Source organism: Schistocerca cancellata, chromosome 4 (assembly GCF_023864275.1).
Source record: "Schistocerca cancellata isolate TAMUIC-IGC-003103 chromosome 4, iqSchCanc2.1, whole genome shotgun sequence".
Lineage (NCBI taxonomy): Eukaryota > Metazoa > Arthropoda > Insecta > Orthoptera > Acrididae > Schistocerca > Schistocerca cancellata.
The window spans coordinates 361,334,229-361,350,876 of NC_064629.1; the positions used below are offsets into that span (position 1 = coordinate 361,334,229).

Genomic DNA, 16,648 nt, shown 5'->3' on the forward strand with positions numbered 1-16,648 from the left:
ATGGCTTGCCGAATAAAGAGAAAATCAAGGCTATTGTTGACTGCAAGGTGCCAACAAACAGGAAACAACTGAAATCATTTATAGGACTATGTTCATTCTATAGGAAGTATAAAAGTGATTATATCCTGAATTCACCTAACTTACGTACACTATTAAAGAAAAGTGTAAGCTGGTGCTGGACATCTGAGTGCGACAGGGAATTTAAAGCCATAAAGAATAGCTTAAAAAATAGCAAAATTTTGTACTACCCAGATTTGTCTTTGCCTTTCTGTATTGGAGCAGACAGCTCAGATTACGGGACAGGGGCAGTGCTATTTCAGGAGAGGGTAGTAGATGGGAAGACAGAGCACAGGACATTCGCTTTTGCAAGCAGAATGCTGTCCAAACACGAATTAATGTATGGTATCTCAGAGAAGGAACTTTTAGCCACAGTTTTTGGATTTCGGAAGTTCAGGATATATGTGGAAGGTAGGAAAATGATTGTTTACACAGACCATAAGACCCTGAGCTATTTGCAAGAATGTAAGCTGTTAAATAATAGACTCATGAGATGGGCCATGTTTCTGCAGCAATTTAACTATGAGATAAGATATGTAAAAGGCACAGACAACAATGTGGCTGATGCCTTATCAAGGTTACCTTTCACTGGAGAAGAACATAAAGGCAATGGAGACGAGAAAGAACTACAGATACTGTATATGAAAGGAGTGGGTGGAGGGAAGGAAATCAAATCCATCTGCAAGGACATGAGGAGACTTCAGAATGGGGACCAAACTTTGAAGATTATCAAAACAAACTTTGGAAGTAAAGAATATGAAAAAATTGCTAAATATTATAGAATTTATAAGGGGATTTTATTTAGCCAAAGAAGTTTGGACAAAGAGGAGTGGAAGAGATGTTTTCCAGATGAGCATGTGGAAACATTAATCAATTACATCCACCTTAGCCATGGGCATTATGGTGCTCAGAAATGTTTGGAAATACTGCAGGACTACGTTAGTTTTAACAACATGGCCAGGAGGGTAAAGAGACTGTTGCCTCCTTGTAACAAATGTCAAAAAGTGAAGTACAGTACTATTGCAGTACACGGAAAGATGCAGAATATTGTTCCTAAAAGAAATGGTGAACTGCTGGCTGTTGATTTGTTTGAGATGCTGCCAACAGGTTGAGGGGGTGTGAAGTATGTTTTATTAGCTATTGATGTATTCTCCAAGTTTGTAAAGCTGTATCCACTGAAAAAGGTCACTAGCCAGAAAATAATTAACAAGCTAGAGAAAGATTACTTTGTGAATGTTATAAAACCAGAGAATGTTCTGTCTGATAATGGAGCACAATTTTTTTCTAGTGTGTGGGGGAAATTTATGCAAAGATCTGGGATAAAGCATATAAGGATTTCAGTGTTATCACCCCACGGGAGACCTGGCTGAGAGGTATATGAGGGAGCTGGGTAGTCTATGTAGGACATATTGCAGTAAAAGGCATAGAACTTGGGCAGAGTACGTAACTGTGTTCGAGGATCTAATGAACACAGTGAAGAGTTGTGCAACAGGATTTTCACCCTATGAGCTCATGAAAGATATCAAGCCAGACAATGTAATAGCAGAACACATTAATTTTTCTCCATCTCAAGGCTTGACAAGTCAAGAGAAGATGCAGCTGGCCAGACAGCAAATGTTAAAGAAAGCACATGAGAGACAGAGGAGGCACGGAGAAAGGTATAAGACAACCTAGTTCAAGGAGGGAGATAAGGTGCTATCAAAAAGTTATTTGAATTATACCATGGCACTTCGAGATAACTGGTTGTCCACACCCTAATGCATATAGGTTAGTATATCCAGTGTCCAAAAAGCCATATGGACTGAGAAATGTAATGGAGTTGAAACAATATGTGGTGAAAGAATAAAGGGTAAGGAAGCAAGAGATTCCCATGTACACTATTGTGTCTAGTTAAAAAATTTTAGGTTTATTTATGCAGCTATAAAAATTATTGGGGGCTATATATATGCGTATTTATAATTGGAGGATTACTTGTGTACTGTGTATGTTGCAATGCCATTGTTTGATGGTCAACGAACTTCATTATACTGTATGTATTTGCATTAAATGAATCTGTTGTGCAATGAATTTGCACAACTGGTGTGGGTATGATAGAAGCCTTGTTGGAAAAAGTCATACAGGAACTGAAACCTACTGTATATATAGTCTCTATTGCTGTATAAATGAGTGTGGAGAATACAGAAGCAGGGAGAACTCTGCAAATAGTTTGTTTAAAAATAGTTGAGATTTTATTAAAATTTCTAATGTAACTGTTGAACCTGGAGTTGATACTGGTGTGCGGGTGTAGGATTGTTGCTGGGATACCGTATTTACTCGAATCTAAGCCGCACTTTTTTTCCGGTTTTTGTAATCCAAGAAACCGCCTGCGGCTTAGAATCGAGTGCAAAGCAAGCGGGAGTTCTGAAAAATGTTGGTGGGTTCCACCACAACTAACTTCTGCCATCGAATATATGTAGCGCTACACAGGCATGCTTTGTAGGTACAAAGATAAATACTGGCATCAAAACCTCTGCGTCAGTAAAAAAAAAAAAGGGTGGAAGACGAGCCTTTTTCCTCCGCCCAGAGTTTCGACCACTGCATTTTGGTACATTATCCAACGAAGTAAATACAAATTCTGTATTGTTGATCGTCGAATGTAGCAGCATTTCAATGTACTACGAAAATCCAACTGGCAAGACTGTTTGGGATGTTTGTCAATATGGCCAACTCTACGTTCTGAATTTTTTCCTACCTGTGAGAAGGAACTTTTATGAATTGTGAATCACATGCAGTATTCTCTTCACCATAAGATTAATACGAATATAAACATTTTGCCATGTATTGTTTCATGTTTGCTACTATCTCATTTAAATCCTGTCTGCCTAATAAACTACAAAACTAGAGTGAGACAACAGCAAACGCGAAAGAATATGCGTATTGTGTCATTATTCTTATGCCTAATAGTGATACAGTCAGAAATGAAGCACGGCAACTGACTAGATTTTTAAATCTAAGATGACTCTAATTTCTGTGCAGAAAGTAATGAACTAAAGAGGCGCATGCAAAAATTTTCAAACTGAGAAAAATTTTCGCTAAAATTTCGTTCAGAACATCATCTATCATACGCAGTCTATTATTTGGTTCTTGTTGATCATTATCAAAGAAAGCAGTAGTATAAGTAACAACAAATGTTTTGCTAATGAGATAATTCCTCTCTATTTTTTATTTGTAAGCGGTGGTAGCGCGCACAAAAGCAAGCCATGCTGCGAGCGGCGACAGGCCGTAAACACGCACTATTAGAATGCGACAAACAATACATAACACAGTACAATAATGCATTTTCAGCTTAGAGTGACGTAAACACCTACAACAAAGAAAACGGCACTTATCAGATCAAAGAAAAATAAGCAATCAATTCAAACCAGACGAAGCACGTGAAAAAGGAAGGATATCCGTATAAATACGGACGGAGTGCCTGACGCGTAGCAATGGCTACCTGGTAAACTTTAACTGCTAAGCTTACGACTCGAACCAAACTACTGTAGCTGCATCGTCATTTCTTTCGACCTAAATTGTGTCTCATATTACAATTAGACGAACTTTGTTTTGATTTGGAGGTGCGACCTAAAACTTTTCTCTCCCCCTTGAATTTCGAGTCTCAAATTTCAGGTGCGGCTTAGATTCGGGAAATTTTTTTTTTCCTTGATTTCGAGTCTCATTTTTCAGGTGCGGCTTAGATTCAAGTGCAGCTTAGATTCGAGTAAATACGGTACTCATGTAGGGCACTTACCAAATATGCAAATTGTAGAGGCATATGGGAAATAATTAACTTGCTTATTGTAAGATGTTAATGAGGGAAGTAAGGGAAAGAACACTAATGGCTAAGTGGATGCATGTAAAACTTTATGACCTTATTGAGTTTATTTGCCATTTTTTATTGAATCTAGTTATTCATGGAAATGGCAGAAAAGAATGGGTTTCAAGATATTACCAAATATTATGTGCAAAAATGATATAGGAATTCATGCAAGTATTTGGAGTTTATTTATGTAAGAGCTCCTGATTGGGAACATTTGAGGGGTGAAATAGAATATATTTAATTATGCCACGTTTATGTTTGGTTTGTGTGCATGTTTTCCATTTGTATAAACCCCAATAACAGCTGATCAGTGAACACAGGATGTTCCAGGAAGAGTTTGGAAAGCCTGACTCCTGGGAAACATGGGTCTGAATGTCTAGGCAAGATTTAAGAGGATTTGATCAAATTTTGATAGGATGGCTTGGCTAACGAGAGGAAGCACAGTACTGCTGGCTGACAAGTTTGGAAAGCCTGCATTCCAATGCATAAAGCTGTGAACACAAGGATCTAGTTACAACAACCTCATGCAACTACAGAAACAACTGTGTAAAAAGTGGAAGTGTTAATGTGCAGTAAGTGTGCAACCTACATTTAGAATAACATGGGCATTTATATATTATAAATTTCTTTGCATTTTGCCAGCCGAATCAGCCACAATATGAGACTATCTAATTATATATTTAGGTTGGCTACACTGTCGGACAATGTTTGTACATTTTCCGATGACAATATTCACACTCATTAACTCACCACTGTAACACTGTTCTACATGTTTTGGTGATATAAATAAAAAGTAATATAGGTTGGCTGTGTTTGGTGCTACTTCATGTTGCCATTACTAAGGTAATGTCTCCATGAAGTGGGGGTATGTAAGGTAATGGGGGATAATATGGCAAGACAGCAGCTTTGCTAGCAATGGAAATATCTGCTACGAAAAAGGATGGAATGTGAAAAGCACAAACACAAGTCAATACATTTATAGACTCATCTTTCCCTGATAAAGAGAAGGCAGCATTCAGCAGTTTCAGATGGTTTAAATTACTTGGTTACATAACTGCATATAATTACTGTACATGACTTTGCACTTAAGTAAATAATGTAGGGTGTGCTTGTAATGCGAGTCCTTGGATTTGCTGGATACCTAATCATTGAAATAGAAGTCATGTGAAAATGAGCTCTTCTACGTAGTTTGTAATTTAAATTTAAAGCACAGCAGCAGAAATAATATGTTCGGCTGGTGTACTTCAATCAAAATGTTTCATAGTAGAATTAAGTTATAAAGATGTTTAGAACAACTGCAAACTAAGTCATTATTTTATTATGAATACACAATTCAGTTTCGATCTTTGTAGTGCCAGATAAGTATTTGTATGTCTCATATTTCGTGCAAAGGCATCATTAAATGAAGGGAGAGGGGTGAAACTGTGCCAAAACATGGAGTTATTTCTAATTATGTAAATCTGATAGCATGTCATAAATTAGTACTGATTTTAATTTTCCGTGCTTATGAATAAAATTATGTATTAAATGCTGAGTGAAAATAGTGTAATGCAAAATGGACATGAAAGTACTTGTTTTGTGTTTTGATGAGCATTCATAGTTCTGTTGCATAGTGCCTTTTTTTTTAATTGCAATGAACTATAAAATTATGTGGTGATAAATGTGTGTAAAATTATATAATGTATTCAGGTTTAAGTATTTAAATCTGATGAAATTGTAAACGAATTGTGGGTATGTTTAGGAATTATTTTGATTAACGTAGTATCACATGACCCGACTCAGGACTGGGGATATGAGCGTGAAAGTGGGGCTTTTGGTAGTTGTCTGTTGTGGTGGCAAGTTCAGAGTGGCAAAGTGCCACAAGTGTAAGCTTTGATGCCAGTGTATGCGAATAAACTGTGATGGAACAACATGAAAGTGTGTATATGCGAGACAATAAACCATGTGTGCAAACTGCACTGAATGTCATTTATCCAGATCGGATTTATTTGTGAACTCTAATATGCATGGCCACAAAGTTGTGTGTGTGTGTGTGTGTGTGTGTGTGTGTGTGTGTGTGTGTGTGTGTGTGTGTGTTTTTAAATAAATAAGTTTCAATCTGAACCTGTATAGTGTACCTCATTTTATGCAAGGTTGTGGTATAGATAATTGTGTATTGAATTCACTGCTGTTCAAAGGCTAGCCAATATATGACCCAGTATTAGGGGTGCAAATGCAACTGTTCACTACCAACCCCCTTTGCAGATGAGCCACGTGAAAAAATAGGTAGTGAATGAACCCAAGTACAGTTGCAATATATCAAAGACCTCTTCTTGTCTTTCAAGTCAACAACTACATAACGTCTCAGTCAAAAATGATTCAAATACATTATAGTAATGGAAAGATAAGGTAATTTACAATGGAGAAATACTACTATAACTAAAATCCATCCTAACAGGCCTTGGAAGGCCCAATGGTACCGACCAGCCACCATGTCATCCTCAGCCCACAGGCATCACTTGATGCAGATATGTAGGCACATGTGGTCAGCACACCAGTCTCCTGGCCGTACGTCAGTTTAAGAGACCGGGGCCGCTACTCCTCAATCAAGTACCTCCTCAGTTTGCCTCACAAGGGCTGAATGCACCACACTTGCAAGAGCACTCAGCAGACCGGATGGTCACCCATCCAATTGCATAATTTTTGCAATATCACAAAAAAGTCGGTTTGTTAACATTATATCCAAAGCTTCAGCAGAGTAGATTATTATTTAAGTTACTGAACTACAATAAAACTAGACAAAAAAAATTTAATGCAGGAATGCAAGGTATGATTGCAGATATAGCTGAAGTATAGATGATTTCAGATGAATGAACAGAAAAGGAAATGATACTAATGTGAAACTCTTGAAATTTTAGATAGTAAATTAATCAAGTAATAACACAGTTTAGCAAAAGATCAATTTTTTTATATAAATAGTGGCTGCTGTCCAACATCTTAACAGAAAAATCTTTAGCAAAGGAACACTACTTCAAGGATACATTTTGCTGCACTCCTGGAATGCTTCAGAGGGTAAAGAGGACAGGAAGACAACTGTAATCTTAATGGTTCTATTAAGATTTGAAGTTGCTCCTCTACAATATGCACTAAGTAGTCTGCAGTAAATCCACATATTTAGATGCTAATAAATCTAGGACATACTTGTGTATTAAATGTTGAATGACTAGTTAAAAAACCTTACAAATATTCAGTGAATAGCCAATTAGTGACATAGACAGAGGCAACAGAATAAATGGACACAATGGCAGTTAAAGCGACGTCTGTTCAGAAATAACTAAAACTGTCATCACAAAGTAGAGAAAACAACGAAGACTTGACAATGCAGCAAGGGAATCAAAACAATTGTATGAATTATTGTATTCTTGATGGTTGTAGAATAATTTAATAAATAAAAAGGTTTCCTATATCCATTTAGGGCACCCCCTTCCCAAGGTTTCTTTACGACAGAGGAAGGAATAAACTACCAGTTATCTGTATGCACTGTTAATGTACATTTCACATTTTGTTGACATCTTCGGAAATGCCATTTTGGACTTTGTTACGTAAGTTTAAAATGATGTGTTCTGTATCTTTGGCATATGTTTAAGAATTTTGTAATAACTGTATTACGTATGAGTGTAAATTTGGTTTTCTGTCCTGTAGGTCGATTTGAAAATGGGTCTTGGCCTGAAACTAGCCATCGAATGAAAAATAAAATATTTGCAACTTTGACTGATTTTTCATTCTATGGAATGAATACAGTTTTTTGAATACACCAGTACCAAAGTCTTACAATATGACTTTTGAAATATGAAGAAACATTCATTATTAACCCTCATACTGAATTAATGATAACTAAAAAGGTTGGCTAACAATGGAGAGGGTGAAACAAAGTAATTATTGAATGAGTCAATCCCAAGATTGCCATCCACAATGTGATTTTACAGGATTACAAAAAGTAGTGTGGATGTAAAAAGACTGCCATTGTTCTTTCGGTTGAGTTTTCTTTCAAAGACAGTAATCAAAAATTTGTTTCATGTGTTTTAGATAGATGGCTCTTTCTGTTTGACACAGTGGATATCCTGCAACAGCAGTGATATAAGGAAACACTGAAACTGTAAGGAAAGTTATTGTAGATGATATAGTCCACATATAAAATTTGCAGACATCTACAAAAATCCTAAATATTGGATTGAATGCAGTGCAAAACAATTGAAAATGAAATTTTAGGTTCTACAAAAAAATGTGCACGGTGTATTCCTCATTTACCAACACTACAACAGATATCCTGGTGGATGGACTGATGTTTGTTTATTTCTCCTAAATACAATACCAGAGTCTTAAGTACTGTAACACCTCACTCAACAAAAGTTAATGAAGTTCATTTCTTCACTGTACATAAAATTAAGCTTAAATTTATGAATCTCATTCCATCCTTATGAAAAGAATACTAATAATAATTCTGATCTATACATGCTCCTTCACTAAGATTTCAAGATAAAGTTACGAGAATGTATAGGAAGTGAAGCTTCATGTCGTGCATACCAAGAAGAAAACAGTTGGCACCTCTCTCACAGGTAATTATCTGACTTAACAGCACTCATTTAAGATGCAGTGAATGCAATCTTATTATCATATCAGGTACAGGTGTCAACATATTTTTGATTTGCACCGTTAATTGTCTTGTGCAATGTGTATACCTGAAAGCAGATGTTTTGAAGACTGAACCTTTTTTTCACACTTTCACTATTTAAAAAGTTTAATAATCAATGTTTCCTTATGTCATCATTCACTTGTTCACTATCAACCCATTTCAGCATGTGGCCATTGGTCAAGGGCTTCAAAACTGAAAATTGCACATACAGTCCACAGTCATTGGAATAATATGAAGTGTAAACTTAACTCTTCAGCAAATGCACAAGGATGTTGTGGTGTGTGTTTCCTGTATATTGTAGTTGAAGGAACAATAATACATAAATGACATTCTGCTGTTTTGGCACATAAATGGAAAGGTAACTATGGCAAAGCCACAGAATAAACAAAGTAATTGGATGTTAAGTCAAATATTTGTAGAACACAGAGCACATACATTGAAAAAAAAAAAAAAAAGATGAAATTATTAATTAAACACAGAAATGTATAAATGTTGCAAAGACAATGATTGACAGATGACAAACCACCAGCTCATTTTTAATGCAGTGCACCCTTGTGTCTGATGAGCGAACAGTCATATTGACTCCTCTGATGTTGGCACTCACATTCTTCAAATACTGATCTTCAGTTTCAGAAACAAAAACAGGGTCAAGCTGAATTACTGAGTATCTTTTGCTAGTGAGATTACTCTGGTATGAACATACAAGAAAGGCCTTCCTGAAATTACAAGTTTCAGGTCACACAATGACAGTGAGTATAGTAAAATGTTAAAATAGCAAGGGGAATATTATGTAATTGAATCTGTGTGTTTTGTAAGAACATTATTGATTAAGTGGGCTCATACAGTTTGAATTAACTGTTGTTTCAGCAATGCATGAAAAATAGTTTTCAGTAAAATATTAGATGATTGGTTACTTAACTGATGAAAGCTATCTTGAAGGATATATCAATAAAAGGATCACCTCAAATGAGTCTTAAGATTAATGACTTACTGGTCTAACAATATAAATGGAAAATAACTTTTTTCAAAAACTTCAACAATTAGACATTCTAAAACAAAGCAGAAGCATATGATTTTACAGTGCTGGTATCAACAGCTTAGTTGACACATCATAATTTTTTTTTTTTAATTCTGTTAAAATTGTCTAAAAAAACTTCTGGAAAACATGCTAGTTATTGATAAGCCTTTATTCCAAGATTATAAACAACAGGTTTTTGTAACATTGTGATCACATGTTCAAGTGAAAAAATATACAAAAACATACAGTGTGGATCAGAAGTAAATTAACAATATAAAAAATGTAAGGCACTTAACCCTAGCATTACCAACGGGGGGGCCTCGTAGGCCCACTGACTCAGTTTTTCTATGTTGTATCCACACCCTTTGATATATGAACTTGAAAGCAAAGGTAATTGTTCGTTATTGAATGTACTATTGAGTCATTACAGAATTTCGGAATAAAAATGTAATTAAAATTCATTTACTTGATTTAATTCTCTGTGGGCCTTAGAAGCCCACCCATTGGTAATAGCAAGGAAAGATTTACGAGGTTGAGTCTCTCGTTTCAAATTCTTACCATGAAACGAATTTTGGCATTGTTGCCTTCAGACATATTATTATGAAGCGGACCATTGTTATTTTCAGTGTTTCTGCTGCTGTTGAACCAGCAACATGAGTAGACATCGTTTACGTGATAGTTCCATTGAAAGAGTGCTAGAAGAAGTTTTGAACGAATCAGATTTAGAGGAAAGTGAAGTGGATGATGATGTGGAAGAAATTAGAACTGATTCATCGTCTGAGAATGAAGATGAGGTTGAAGCCAATCCACCAGATGATAATGATACGGAATGTGATAAATTCATTGCAAAAAGTGGACGAGAGTATATTACGAAGCCATCTCGACAATATCGGCGTTCTGTACAAAATATAGTGCGAGAAAGAATGGGGCTAGGACAACAAGGAAGAATTGCGTCTCCGAAAGAGGCTATAGAGCTCTTTTTTACACCTCAAATTATGAATCTAATAAAACTACACTCAAATGAAGAGGCTTCTCGACTAGGTATTCAGCACACAGATGAAGACGAGTTATTTTGTTATATAGGACTCTTGCTAATCATGGGTTCAAATCATGACAATAAGATACCTGTCCAAGATTTATGGTCTTTGCTTCAGGGCCAACAAGTGTACTATGGATCAATGAGTCGGACCCGATTTTTCGAATTGACTAAAATATTGAGGTTTGATGATAAGAACACAAGAGAAATTCATCGCCAGACTGACAAGTTTGCTCCAATGAGGGAAATTTTTGAAAGCTTCAATTCTTCACTTCCATTGTATTTCATTCCTGGTCTACATACAACAGTGGATGAGATGTTGTCTTTGTTCCGTGGTCGCTGTCCATTCAAGGTGTTTCTAAAAGAAAAACCTGGAAAATACGGCATTCTAATTCGAATGCTGTCCAATTCTGAGACTAAATATGTGATCAGCATGGACATCTATACAGGCAAGTCAGGAAATACACAGCATTCAAATGGACCGATGGAAATTGTAAAGAGACTAATAAAACCTATTGAAAAATCAGGCCGTAATGTTACCACAGATCGGTACTATACTTCAGTGGAGCTTGCTGAGACTCTATGGAATGATTTTCACCTCACACTTGTTGGCACCCTACAGTCTAACAGACGACACATACCTGAAGAGCTGAAGACTACAACTGGCCGCAGTTTACACTCTTCCATCTTTGCTTATACTGACCCTCAGACACAGAGGCCACCAGTTACTCTTGCATCAACGCTAGTCCGCGAGAAGCCAAAACGACTGCTGTTGATGCTTTCAACTTATCACTCAGAAGGGGTGTTGAATGAAGACTCAAAAAAGACTAACATAAATCTTTTTTATAATTCTACAAAGGGAGGCGTGGACACCATAGACCAGATGGCAAGACACTACAGCACAAAGAGAGGAACAAGAAGATGGCCTTTGTCCCTCTTCTACACACTCATTGACATAGCAGCAATAAATGCATATTCACTCTTCCTCCTCAACTTTCCGAATTGGAAAAAGAATTTGCTAAACCGCAGAAGAGTTTTTATCACTAACTTAGGTCTCGAACTAATAAGATCTCAAGTAGATAAACGGGCACAAAATTTGTATGGACTTCAGAAGCCAGTAATAATGGCAATGGAAAGCATCACACAACGGAAGCTCGCTGCTCTGTAGAACCATCATCCTCAACAGCAGAACCAGGAACACGTGGACGGTGCCACCTATGCTGCCAAGAAGCTGCATCTAAAAAGATCAAGTACAACAAGCTGGGAAAGTCAACTGTTACCTGCTCTCAGTGCCACAAACACGTCTGTGGGAAACACTGCAGGAAGACAGTGTTGTGTGAAAAATGCGTTGCAGAATGAGACAGTAAATTTTGTTTGCTTCATGTAGTGTATCGAATTAAAAAAGTCGTTTTTATAAGAAAACACTATTTTGAAACATTATTCCAAAAAATATATAAACTGAATCTCGTGATTTGTTCATTTTATTCCTATTATAATAACATCTTTTATTATCCAGTATACAAAAACAATGTCTAAGCATTTTGAATTGTTATTAGAGGTATCAGAAGTAAATAAACTTGATTTATGATAAAATAAATTGTGGTATTCTTTATGGGCCTTTGAGCCTTATTTTAAGTTAATTTTATAATTTTGACATTATTGATCTTCTTTTTCTTCTTCTTCTTCTGGCAGATTATTTACAGGTGGTACTGCTCTCCATCGCCTGTCGCCATTGGTGTTCGACCAAAGTAATTTTTCAGATTATTTTATCTTAGTAATTTTTACAGTATTTGTCATAATGTCATTTTACATGTAACAGTTCTGTTGCTCTATTACCTATACTGTATTTCTTTTATCTATACATTCCAATTTATTTCACGGCTCCCAAACTTTGCTTTATAAACATCCTCTTTCAAGCCCTCTATTGACACATTCGACTACTTCTCATATGTCCTCTTGTGGCGCACTGCCCAACATCAGTTTTCCCCAGTGGTTGGCTGTGTATACACCTGCATCTGGTGGTATGACCTTTCTGCTGCACACACAGCCATAGTCACTACATGTGACTCCTTGCTGTTTTTCACTGGTTTTGCAGCACTGGTGAGACATCATTCCATTATTTCAGTGTAAGTTAGTTTCCCCACAGTTTTTTGAGTTTCTTATGCTAATTCCTGTTTTAGGTCTACAAACATGACTTGCTCTGTTCAATTACATGGCCTCCAACCAGTTATTTTCGGCTATATTCTTTCCCTGGCTTACTCACTCCCCATTTTAACTGGCAACGCTAATGTCTTGTGCCATTCGAACATTGGGAGACTGTGCTGTTTACTGGCCTAATGTTAAACTAACTATGTGGGTATTTCACTGTGTCTTTTCTTGGTTTAAGTACCTCACATTTTTTGTATTATTAATTTGCTCCTGATCCACATTATATGTTCCTGCAAATTTTTTCACTTGAAGATACGATTACAATGTGATAAAAACCTGTCATTTATAATCTTGGTATAAAGGGCTATTAACAGCTAATGATGTTTCCTGAATTTTTTTTAGAAGATTTCAACAGCTCTGTAAAGAATTTAAAAAAAAAAAAAAAACAAAGCAGAAGACAGAGCAAAAAGGCAACTCTTACTCACATGATATTAGCCTTATGGATTGTAGTAACCTTCTTTCGTCCTTGCTTTTTTGCATATTCAAATGCATATCGTGCCACTCTTTCAGAATTTTCCTGTGTCACTACCTTCATACTTTCGATTACACCTGTAACACTCTGAAAAAATGTGTAAAATTAAGATTGTCTATCAGGTGAGACAGATTATATAAAGAAACTTACATCCTTAATAATATGTTCTGAGACTAGGTGTTCCAGTGTGATAGGCAACAATGACAACTCACCTCAACTCTTCATAGTGAAGGCTACATAGAAAATACTGTAACTGGTAAACAACATTGTTATTTAAACATGAAACATTATGTGGTATAAATGAGAAGTGACAATAATAATATGACATTAGGATGGAAAGGTGAATCAGGGATAAAGGAATGTAGCAGATACAATCACTATACCTGGTACATTGGGTGAGCACAAATGACTTTAAATTTTATATTTTAAAATTTTGAGTGTTATTGTTCTCTGTTCTAAAGATGAGAGGATAATACTGTAACCATAACAGGTATGCTATACTGGTACTGTGTAATTAAGGCAATACTTTCTGTACTGAACTTTTTGACAGAGTAAGTAGGTGTAAAGAAAGTAGATAAGGATCACTAAAATGCGGAACTTGTGACAATTCCCAAGATGAAGATCCTTTTAATGACAATAAGTACTGTGCACACAAAGACATCATGATGCAATCAGGATTATAGATACCCAAAATGAGGAGTCTGAATGCACAAATGAGGCATGACATAGACTTTGAAACATTGGAATGTACAGACCATTCACAAGGTTATGGAAGAAAGGAAGAGCTACTCCCAACAATAAGAGTTATGTGGGTTCCAAAGTGCTCAAGAGAATTTCAATAGTTGGATGATGACCCAGCCCTGTTCACTAAAGTCAACAGATAGGCTCTTATGACACGATTAATATCCATTTTCACTTTAATACCATAGAACAGTAAGGGTTGAAAAACAAGTCCAATAGCTGGGAAAAATTCTAGTTAGAAGTTATGTATGCTTTTGGTAACAACTTGCAGAAAGTCTGCTTATCAGAATAACAAATGAAGCTGAGTCATGTTACTCCGGAGCTACACAGTCATATGTACATAGAATGCTGGCATGGTGTCACGAGGTGAACCAAATTATGTTGGAAACCGACAACTTGCACCTAATTAAACAAATCGGAAAACTGTGCATCTGAGGCGAGAGGATTTTATCAAGCGAAACTAACTCATCAAGGCAACATATCGAAAATAGTAGATCAAAATAAATTATGAGTTCATACTGTTGTTATCTATGGAAGTCATGAGCAACCACTACAAGCTTTCATTCACAATATGATGGGTAAGGAGGGATGAGAGGTAGGAGTTACTGTGAGCCATGAATGCCAATCCTCATAGCATGAGGTAGGCGCACGTCTACAAAAATAGGTTCATCATCAACCTTTGACATCATTTTTTGCCATCAGATATTGGAGAACTGAATCCGCAACTTTAGATACCACAACCATCAAACAGCAAACAAGCCAGCCAATAATTTGCACACAATCATCACCATTGCCAATTTGGACAACCAAGAGAGAAACGTGTGTCAGGAGCACAAGGACTCTAAGCCAATATGCCTCCAAAATGGATATGTTGTGAATTTCCTCTGCTCTTGGCAAGAAGGGTGAACAGAATGATGAGTATTACTCTCAAAGATTTCATCCACACCACAATTATTCCATACCAAATGACTGCAAACAAATACAGCTGACACATACCGACCAAGGTCACTCCTAAACACGCTGTAGCCATTTCCCTTATCAAACAGAGGTTCCAGCTACCCACCTGGCTACCACCAAAATCATAAAAACTAAGCTCAACATTTATACACAGAGATGGGGTTCCCACAAATAAGACAACCCAGCAAGTAACACTGAATCAATACTGGTGATCCACTCATCAGTCACCACTCTTTGTGGAGACAATGAGTGTCTGGTAATTTGGAAGAAGGGGATAAGACGCTGTGAGATGACATTCATTTGTCAGAAGCCTTGTTCCTTTCCTGTGGTTGTTATGGGCACTGAAGAGAGCACATGGTGTCTCTGCATTGAGTAGTGATGCCTGAACAAAAAGACTGAATGCTAGCTGATTGAGATGGACATGTCGGAGCAGGAAATGAGTTCCTTCGTAATACCTGATAGCTTCTATGATTTACATAAAGAAAATTCACTCACAAAAAGTATGAGACAACTGTCTGCAGCACTTGCCTTCTGGAGGCAAAACATTTAATACATACACATATAGATGGACACAACACTAGTCTGGCTTTCAGAACTATTAGTTCCTTCCTTGACAGCATACTTGGGGGTGATTAAAAAGGGAGGGCATGTCACTCAAACTTGATGATGAGATGGACCCACCTGTTGCAAGGATGAGAGGAGACAAAGGTGAAAAAGGAGGCATCAGAGCAAGGAGGAGATCAAAGTAGTACATTATTAGCGCAGCACCAGTTACAGCTCTGAGATGATGACAGAATAAGAACTAAAGAAATATTTAGAGTTAGAGCAGTGAGTAATGCCATTTGGGACTAGAAGCAATATGGAAAAAAAAAAAAAAAATTAAAAAAAATAAATAAAGAAATAAAAACCTTGTAGAGAAAGAGGGGAGGAACAATGAGTACCAAAAAAGTAAAAGCAATACACAAATTAAGTGAGACATAACACATAAACACTGATGAGAAAAAACATTATGAAGGAACAGTTTACTTGCATGTTGGTTCACCCTTTAACACAATATATTAGTGACTCAATGTAACATGGATTCAACAAGTCCTTTGTTGGTTTCTGGAGGTACATGGCACCAGATTTAATGCACAAGTCACATATTTCTGGTTAATTAGGGACCAGTGATTTGGGGTTGTGAAGCTGGTGCCTGATAGTTCCCAAATATATTCCATCAAGTTCACATCAAGTGAATTTGGTGGCCAAGACATCAACACGACATGGTCCTCAAACCACTGTACTCTGATTCCGGCTTTGTGACACTGACAGTTGTCCTGTTATAAGGTGCTGTCAGGGAATCCATCAGGCAAGAAATGATGCAGGCGGTCCAAAAAAAGTGTTCACAAAGTCTACAGCTCTCATGGTGCCTTCAATTACTCTCACAGGTCCTTTGGAAACCCAGGTGAATATCCCCTATACTGCAATGCTCCCCCACAACAGCTTGTGTCCATAGCGAGTTGCATGTTTTAAGCAGCCATTTACCTGGATGTTTGCATCTCTGGACCCTACCATTGACTTGATGTAACAAGACATGTAATTCATCTAACCAGGCAACATTTTTCCACTGCCCCACAATCCAATCTTTATGATCCCATTCTCACTGTAAT

General features: G+C 36.8%; 1 protein-coding gene across 2 annotated transcripts in view; it reads right to left on the minus strand.

The window, feature by feature from the left end:
• The window catches only part of LOC126185182 (isocitrate dehydrogenase [NAD] subunit gamma, mitochondrial), a 127,640-nt gene that overhangs the window by 67,573 nt on the left and 43,419 nt on the right, over positions 1-16,648 (minus strand). For both annotated transcript variants that reach the window (XM_049928040.1, XM_049928041.1), the window contains exon 6: positions 13,255-13,388. In XM_049928040.1, coding sequence (XP_049783997.1) covers positions 13,255-13,388 — 134 coding nt within the window. The remainder of the gene's footprint in view (positions 1-13,254; positions 13,389-16,648) is intronic.